Raw genomic sequence first — 9749 nt, 5'->3', positions numbered from 1 at the left:
TGCTTTGAGTCAGGTCTGGCTATAGCTTAGACTTGAAAAATAAAAAATAAAAGAAAATGTACCATTCATTAAAAATAAACTATTAGAAAGGTCTGACTTCTTACAAGATAGAGTTCTTATATCTAAACCATCAAAAGGGGGGTTAGTTAGTACAGACGCAGCACATTTATTAAGAGATCAAAAGTTTGCTCAACACTTTGAAGAATTCTGGTCTAAGTTGTTTACAGTTGGCTTCAAATAATAAATCTCTAATTTTAAGCTGATTTTCTTCTATGAAAATAAGAATTTCACCACTTATTTGGAGGTTCTAGCAGCCACGGCTATCCCTTGACAGAACAGCCCTCCTCTGTGGGGGAAGGTTGTCCTCCTCGACCAAGCACACAGCTTCTGGGACGCACACAGGGAGTGGTGAGGGAGGTAGGGGACAGGCCACCTAGGCAGCCAGGTCAGCCCAATCAACCCAGGTGATCAGCCCAGCAACCCAGGTGATCCATCTATGACAGATGTCATAGCTAGATCCCCTCATATCTCAAAACAAGAATTTGAATGGAAATGCAAGGATTCCCCAGGTAACTTGATGACTATAGCATCCTGGAGTGCTGTGGGAGCTGCCTGGAGGGCACTGAGACAGGGATGCCGTCTAGGGGGAGGGCCTTCAAGCGTGACCTTTGTCCAGAGTTAGACAGCAAAGGGCCAAGCCACCAAGAACCACAAAAACGAGATTGGCCTGTTAACCCCTGTGCCAGGACTATGGCTACCACCTTCTTTGTGTTGTTCTGGTTTTAGTGTATGTGCTGCCAAAGTGAGCATAAAGAAAAAATCTCTGACATTAAAAACTGAGAACGGGAAAACCATATACTTTAATTAGATAAACATTAGCTCTTCTGGTCAGCAAATACAATCATGTCGACAGTGCTATGAATAACGTGAAATGCCAGATGACTTCTCCCTCTGAGCTAGCTGAACAGCACGCGAGAAACCAGGCACGCCTCACTGAGCCGTCCAACTTCCACAGAGAAGGGATCAAGAACTGGCCATTAGCCACAGACCTACAACTTACAAAGATAATCTACATGTTGAAAAATGAGGAGTTGAACAAAAATTGGTAATTCGTATTTATAGCTTTAAAAATTATTGACATTTTTAGATATTGAGATCTGCTAGAAACACTGAAATAGCCATAGGATAAGGGAAAGATTGAAATACTTTGGTGATTAAATTAAGAACATGGTATTATTCCTTAAAAAACTGAATTACTGGCTCGGCGCCTATAGCTCAACCGGCTAAGGCGCCAGCCACGTACACCTAAGGTGGCAGGTTCGAATCCCCAGCCCGGACCCGCCAAACAACAATGACGGCTGCAACCAAAAAATAGCCGGGCGTTGTGGCGGGCGCCTGTGGTCCCAGCTACTTGGGAGGCGGAGGCAGGAGACTCGCTTGAGCCCAGGAGTTGGAGGTTGCTGTGAGCTGTAATGCCACGGCACTCTGCCCAGGGGGACAGCTTGAGGCTCTGTCTTAAAAAAAAAAAAAAAAAGAAAAAAAAAACTGAATTACTGCTACATCACACCCTTCCTCTACCTCTGTCTATGTTCTCACATCCGGGAGTGTGAAGAGGTGCGGGAGATCTGTGTTTTAATAAATCTAGACCAGTGGGATTAAAAACAAAAGAAAAAATTTTAAACCTAATGGAACATACCGTGACCGTCAGACCCCTCCATGGACTTCAGTGTGTTTCTGGTCTGTTCCAACTCAGACTGTGCAGATTTCAGTTGCATCTTCAGCTTATTTGTAGTAGTTTCCATTTCTTCACTTTTGTTTCGAAAATTCCTTTTTAAGACTTCATAGTCCTCTGCATAGTATGATAATCAATGATAGTTACTTTTTCTCTCCCATTAATATAAAGTATATTTCATTTGCAATTAATAATCACAGAATTTTACAGCTGGAAGAGAACTCGTTTAGTTACGTCTTCATTTGCTACAAAAAATGAGACGTCCACACACAGCCCATCCACCTCCTTGTGATCTGTTTGGGTGGATCCTCCTCCTTTGCCCACTCATCACGCATGGTTGTTCCCTAACTATTGTTATTAGTCACAGCTATTTCATACTAAACTCTCCTGTGGGATCAATTTATCTATTATTAGATTTCCCCACCATTATCAGGTAGATGAATCTCCAGGACACTATGAGGAACTGAGGCCACCAGTGTCTTATCTGACTGTGTATATTCAGTGCCTGTCACAACACCTGGCACAAATTCATCATTCAATACATCAGAACACACACATGTTCACCATATGTTTACTTACTTCTACCTATTCATACATGATTAGGTTTATATATTAAAAAAACAAATCAATCTATTGGCTCCATCTATCCAGACATCTCCATGTAGATGTCTGTCCCAGCGCCACCTGAAACCAACTGCCTCACACTGACCACACCTCCTCCCCGGTCTCAAACTTGCCCCTTTCTGCCCCCCTCTCAGCTGTCATCACCCTCCCAGTGCTACAAACTAAAACCATGAAACCTCCATCTAACTCTCCAGTTACTAAGCCCTGTCGCTTCATCCCCCCAAACATTCTTCATTCTTTCCTCTTTCCATTCTCACCGCCATTGCCTTAGTTCCCAAGTCCTCATCATATTTTCCTGGGACTACTGCAAAATCCTCCTTCACCAGTTGGTCCCTGTTTCTTTAGCCTTCCTTGAATTAACCTGCTAGCATGATCATCCTAAAATCTGACACACTGGTGGCACCCATAGCTCAGTGCTTATAGTGTCGGCCGCATACACTGAGGCTGGTGGATTGGAACCCAGCCCAGGCCTGTCAAACAACAATGACAAATGCAACGGAAGAATAGTCGGGCGTTGTGGTGGGTGCCTGTCGTCCCAGCTAAAGGGAGGCTGAGGCAAGAGGATCACTTAAGCTTAAGAGTTTGAGGGTGCTGTGAGCTGTGATACCATAGCACTCTATCGAGGGCCAAAGCTTGAGACTCTGTCTCAAAATAAATAAATAAATAAATAAAATCTGACACAGCAATCCCCTACTTAACATCCCTTGCTGGCTCCACGGTGCCTGGCTCCATCTGCCTACTACCTCATTTCTCAGCCCCTTTCCTTTGTACTTTTGCTCCAGTGAATACTCCAGGTCACATTTTGCTGCTTCAAGCCTTTGTGCTTTTGCCCATAATGGTCTCTCTGCCTGGAAGGTCCTTCTACCTCTTCTTCGCCTGCCCAATTCCTTTCTCTCTTTCCAACCCAGGGTAGATGTCACTCCCCACAGGAGGTGAAGTCTGTGTCCTCTGTGCTCTCTGAATACAGTGTACATTCGCTGTAGCTCCTCCACTGGTCTGTCGCCCCTGTCTGTGTTGGTCTATTTTCCTACCAGACTGGGAGCTTCACTATGGGGTTTCTGAGCGGGAGGGGAGGGAGGGAAGGGAGAGTCGTGCTTGATACTGTACACACCAATAACGAACGAGAGTATTTCACTGTTTACTGTAAGGCCTTGTATTTTTCCTTTCAATTCATGTTACTTTATTATTAGGCCTTTAATCAAGTTATTGACTCAAAGGACTCGAGGTTTCCACTTCCATGAAAACAAAACTGTGCAAACAGTATGACTAATGCTCAACACCCACTGCCCTCCCGAGCTGGAATCTGGACCTCACCCTTCTCTTAGAAACTCAGGACAGGGCTCGGTGCCCATAGCTCAGTGGTTACAGCACCAGCCACACACACCGAGGCTGGCGGGTTCAAACCCAGCCTGAGCCAGCTAAATAACAATGACAACTGCCACAAAAGAAAAATAGCTGGGCATTGTGGTGGATGCCTATAGTCCCAGCTACTCAGGAGGTTGAGACAAGAAAATCGTCTTTAAGTCTTTAAGACTAAAGTCTTTAAGTCTTTAGACTCTTTAAGTCTAAGAGTTAGAGTTTGCTGTGATGTGAGCTATGACACCACAACACTCTACCAAGGGCAACACAGTGAGACTCTGTCCCCCCCCCCCAAAAAAAAAGAAAGAAAGAAAGAAACTCAGGACAGAATTTCCTGGACTCTGAGAGTTAACTAAAGTTAAGGTGAGTATAAGACACAGAAGCTTTTCTGGAGAACTATGAGGATTTTAGGCCATGAATAATTCCACAGGGGCAGCCTATTTGTCCACATTTATAATGCAATGAGACGCCTTTCTCTGGCAATCACACTAAGGTCTGTGCTGGACTTCACTGACAAGCACTCCTGTTTTTTAATAGGGTTTGATCTGAAGCAACGTACCTGAAATACTGTTCAGTTCATTCCTGCTAGTCTTCACCTCATTTAATAATTGATCTCTCTCGTGTTTGATGTCCTTCACGGCACGGAGCCGCTCGGAGCCTGCGTTCACCAGCTTCACCTTTTCCAGCTCCAGGTCACTTACTCTGGCTTCAAGCTCCCGGATCTTTGCATCTTTTTTATCTTTCAAAATCTAAATATGTGGGTAAATGCAAAGGACAGAGACAGAAGTACAAAATACACATATGTACAGCCCAGTGATACCATGTTAGGATTCTTCTATATTTAGTATCTTTTCCTTTTTCCTTTGCTGATTTTATCTTTTCACTGTAACAAATGCAGCCTGAGTACAACTGGGTGCTGAGTCCCCGGGGGATCATCAAACCCTGCCACAGGTGGTAGGAAAGGCCTCTCTGACGAGGTAGCACGTGAGCAGGAGACCGAGAAGCAAGCTGAGTGGGCAGCGGGGAAGAGCTGTAGGTACAGGTGAAGTGTGGGGAAGAGCCAGGCTGCCAGGAGGGAGTGCCCAGGAGGAAGGAGGGCAGAGAAGGATCACAGCAGCCAGAGGCGAGGCAGAAACCTGAGACTTCCTTCTGCACGTGACAGGAAGGCACTGGGCAGTCTGAGTGTGTTTCACAGACATAACTCCGGCTCTAACGTGAGGAACAAACAGTGGGGGGAAGGGAGGAGAGGTCAAAGTCTGTAAGTCATTACCGAAGTTTTGAGATAGATAAAAATCAAGAAACATAAAGTCTGCACAGATAGAAACAAATTAAGCCCTCCCAGCAACATCCATCAGCAGAGCAAGTTGAAACTTGCAGAGGTGAATCACAAAGGATGCTGCTGGCTGTTTTTTTGGAAGTGAAATAATGGACCATAACACAGTTTGTTTCAAAACTCCCATGGTGGCTCGGCACCTTATAGCTCGAGCGGCTAGGGCCCCAGCCACATACACCAGAGCTGGTGGGTTCAAATCCAGCCTGGGCCTGCCAAAAACAGCAATGACAACTACAACCAAAACAAAACAAAAAACAAAAACTTTCATGGTGACCCTTGGAGACCAGTGAGAAAGCACTTGGAAGAGCAAACGAGAAAGGGGGTAACTCAGACGGGAGCGGCGCGTAGCGGTGGGTCTGGCGCTTAAACGGAGTGGGGAATACGAATATGAATTTGGCAACTTAAATTCGCTATTTCCAACTAACTGCAGACATGCCCAGCTTGGAATGCATCTGTAAACTCTGCTCGAAACGCTCTTACTTTCTTCACACAGGGCTCTTCCTCCGGACTCCCTCCTGCACCTCTATTAGGGGCACTGCCATGGTGCCAGGCTCAGTCTGAGCCCTCCAAGTGGGCTGTGTCTTTCCCTTTGTCTCACAGGGGCCACCACCCTCGCCTCGTCTGTGCTGGGAGGCCTCCTAGAAGCCCCGCTCTTCCCAGGACCAAGGTCTGCACAGCCCAGCACAGCAGCCACAGTGACTACTGAGCACTTGAGATGTGCCTGAGCCAAGGTGACACGTGCTGCTCGCGTAAAATACACACCAGATTTCAAAGACTTTATATTAAAAAATTCTTAAATATCTCAATAATTTATAATATTGATGATAATGTAAAAATCACCATATTTTGGATATAGAGTTAAATAAAATATGTTATTAAAATTAAATCACTTTTTAAAATGTGTCCACTAGAAAATTTAAAATTAAATATATGGCTCACATAATATTTCTAGTGGACAGAACTGGCCAACTAAATACCATTGAAAAATAAATTTATTTTCTCTTATCAACAGATTGTTTCCCCAAATTGAGGCCTATTCTTCTGGTCAGTGCAATCAGACTGAGAAAATGGCAGCTTAACATAGAGACCAGGGCTATGTTTGAAATGTAAAGACAAGCTCTCAGCTGTTCAAAAACAGATCGGTGGGGCGCTGCAGTCTGACCACCTGTGATAGGGTTGGGCAGTAAAGACCCTACCCTGGGCTATCTGATCCCTGCCACTCCTGGCACCTGTCACATGAAATTCAGCTGGCCTTGCGGGGGAGGGACAGGCAGGCTCTCCTCAGGCCAGCCTGAAGCATCACAAGTACTGGCCCTGTCCCACCTCCCGGAGCCCACGGAAGGATGCTTAGTTTGTCTTACAAGGAGGATCCATGGTGAGGGCCCTCCATTACTGGGAGCAGTGCTCCCCGCCTCCCTGCCACCTGTAGCCTAGGGTGAGAGGTCACACCTCGGGGCTATGGGGCTACAATTTCTCTCTTTTTTTCCTTACCAGAATGTGAAGGGGAGTAGATGGGGCATTAAAGATCAAGCTTCTAACTTACATTCTTTGTGTCTCAGTGAAACTCTTGTGGGCCAGATGAGTTGATTAGGCTCTCTCCCTGAAGGCCCACAGGTGCCTGTTATCCTTAGTGACTGTGATTAAGCAACACGACGCCATTTTACACAGTCAGGTGGCTGCAGACCTCCCCTGCGTGCACTTCCTGTGCTGGTTCACCTGCTGCCGCCCCCTGACTGCAGCACGTCACGCCTCACAGCTACCCAGTTCCCCAGTTCTTCGGCACCTCGGTTTTTCTACATTCTGTCCAAATCTGGTGTGAACTCCCTGGCCTCAACCTTCTGCACCCTGTCTTCCCTTCTAGGAAATCCTTCCCTGAAACTGCTCCAGCTCCGTACTTAGGAACTGAAAATCGGTTTCTCTCTCTGCAATCCGCTTTTGCACTCTGATGCCACATTAAACTTTCCACATTGCCTTTTTCATGTCTCCACCCATAGAACTTTCACAGCTCCTACATTGTCTCTAAACTACACCCTGAGCTGCTTCCCCTTGCTCAGAATACCTTCTTTCCTCATTTCTGCCCAGTTTTTGCCCATTCCAAGTTCCTATGTGGCCTTCAGTGGCCACTCTAGGTATGGTGACAAATGCTCCCTGCAGATATCTAAGACAGATCTTGGCCCACGCTCTCTGGGCCAGCAGTATCAGCGTCTCCTGGGAACTTGTTCAGGCCCCATTCTGAATCAGAGACTCTGGGAGTGGCCTAGCCACCAACCAGCTTATGTTCTAACGAGCCATCTGTGACTCTGCGTTGTAAGATCTACTCACACTGCCTGGGACCACATCTCAAAGGAATGCCCTGTCTGGCAAATTACTTAGTCTCTCTCTCTCAGCTTCCTCATCTGCGTACCAGGATAAGAGTGCCTCCCTCATAAGGTTTTTGCAAGGATTAAACTGATTTAATTTTTAGCGTATGAGAATAGGATTCTCCCATTTGAACCCTTAACAACACTAGTAATCCATCCTCTCAGGCAAGGGGCACAGTCAGCCTTTCCCCTCTGCTGTGCTCTGCCCCGCATGACACCTATTCTAAAGTTCTTATTTCAGGCTTCACCATGGAGAATCTTTCATCTGTCCCTTTATGGCCATTTAAAAATACAAGATCAAATGAAAATTTAAACAAAAGAAAATTCTAATTTTCATGTAATTAACTTGTTTCTTCCATAAGATAATCATCTATTGCTGGTCCTGGGTCTAGAATGAGAAAACTGAGGCATGTAAAGCTGGTGTGACTGTGTCCTGCTATTCACCAAGTCAGGGACAGGTGACATAAAACTTTAGAAATCAATATTTTAAAAACTCCGTGTAATCCTTTAGGATTTTAATAAATATTTACTCAGCACCTTCTTGGTATAAGGTACTAAGGCACGGGGCTGGGAGTAAAAAGATTAGTAAGATGTGAACCTGGATGAATAAGTCTGTGATGTTACAGAGAAAAAGAGACATGGCCACATACACACAGCCTGCTATCCAGAATGCAATCCAGGTGCCAACAGGTGCCAGAGTGGGATAAAGCTGGGAAGGAAAACAGAATGAGGGAAAGAAACTAGTATTTACTAAACACCTTACACAGGCCAAGAACTAGGCTAAGTCCTTGATTTAAGCCTCACAGTAGCCCAATGAGGTTGGTGGGGGTTTGTTCTGTTTGCTTTCTGTTTTCCTCCGCTTAACAGGTATGGAAACCAGGATTAAGCAAAAAGCCCAATGGTTCTCAGTTATTGAATGGTGTGATATGGAGCTCAAACTTCGGTCTGTCTGAAGAGGGAGAAAATACTTCACCCTGTGGGCCCAGGGAGGGATTCACGGAGCAGCTGGATTTTGCAAATATTCTTTCTTTTGTACCTGTGATTTTGAAGCACTGTGGGGCCATCTATTCCTATTGGATTGGATAAAAGTGTGTATCCCTTCTCGCAGAAAACATATGCACACAAATACTTTCAGACGCTTTCAGATACCAAGAACCCCCTTTTCAGTAAATTGGCTCTCAGAGGAGAAAGGATCCTTCAGAAATCACCCCCAGATGCTCTACAGACCTTAAACTCCTGCAGCTCCAGCCTCCTGTCGTTGATCTCCTTCTCCAGCTGGGCTTTCTCCACCTGCATGGCGCCGGCAGTGCGCCCGTGCTGGCCCACCAGCTGCGTCATGTTCTCAATCTGCTGCCGCAGGATCTCGATCACCTTGTCCTTCTCCGTCATCTGCAGCTTGAGGGCCTCGCACTCAGTCTGCACGTTCCGGAGGTGGTCCCCCTCGTTCTTCAGGTGCTGCAGCTCCTGCAGCTTCAGGTCCACTCGGGAGCGCAGCTTGGTGATCTCGGCATTGGTGGCCTCGATGGCCCTCTCCTTCTCCTGCAGGGAGGCCGTCAGGTCTGACACCGTCCGCTCCGAGCTCTCCAGGGTCATCTTCTTGGCTGTCAGCTCTTCCACCACTTTGCGGAGCATCTCTTTGGTGGATTCTAGCTGAGCAGTCAAGGAGGACACTTTTTCCAGACTTTCATTCTTTCCCTGAATTGCTGCCATCTGTTTGTCAAAGATAAGAGAATTTCATGTATTTGGGAGGACCGACATAGGCAACCTCAGGAGATACTACAAGTTCACTCCAAAGAACGATAAGGATAATGTCTAGTCAGATTCATGCAAATCATTTTGCTGTCAGAACTCCAGCCCTTCTAACATGTGTAAGACTGACTTGTGCTAATCAGACCCCGGTGCAGGGGCTCCATGAAACAGTGCTCCTCCATAATGGTTCTCCAGGACAGGGGAGCTCGGGAAGTTTCCTCTGAGGACCTTTTCTGTAACCATTTAGATTAAGGTAACCTCAGCAATAATAGGGGAGAAGGGTAGTAGGACTGACAATAACTACCTTTATTTGTTATTTCCCTCCAATCTTCTCCTTAATTCTACCTCTGTAGAAAAAAAATAAACAATGGGTTTCATTCAACACACATTTACATTCTCCGGTTCTCATTTGGAAAGATGAAGATTCTAGCTTCCAGTCGCAGCTTGCCCCTCTCTTCCTGGCTAGGTGGAGACTACGCTACGGACTCTGCCTGGGTCTAAGCCGAGACTGGTCCCTTGGTTTGCTGTCACATTTTGGGAAGCTTACACTTTTCTGGGCTGCTTTCTTTCTTTCTTTTTTTTTTTTTTTTTT

The 9749-nt window shown here is 45.9% G+C and overlaps 1 protein-coding gene across 1 annotated transcript in view; it reads right to left on the bottom strand.

The window, feature by feature from the left end:
- Positions 1 to 9749, bottom strand: part of CCDC158 (coiled-coil domain containing 158) — a 56461-nt gene that overhangs the window by 27073 nt on the left and 19639 nt on the right. Inside the window, exons 10-12 of the mRNA XM_003790125.2 lie at positions 8636 to 9118; positions 4275 to 4464; positions 1697 to 1849 (exon numbers count right to left, since the gene is read on the bottom strand). Coding sequence (XP_003790173.1) covers positions 1697 to 1849; positions 4275 to 4464; positions 8636 to 9118 — 826 coding nt within the window. The remainder of the gene's footprint in view (positions 1 to 1696; positions 1850 to 4274; positions 4465 to 8635; positions 9119 to 9749) is intronic.

Source organism: Otolemur garnettii, unplaced genomic scaffold (assembly GCF_000181295.1).
Source record: "Otolemur garnettii isolate 467f Iridium unplaced genomic scaffold, OtoGar3 scaffold00039, whole genome shotgun sequence".
Lineage (NCBI taxonomy): Eukaryota > Metazoa > Chordata > Mammalia > Primates > Galagidae > Otolemur > Otolemur garnettii.
Note: the sequence above shows the minus strand (reverse complement) of the source record. Positions and strands in the feature narration are given on the sequence as shown.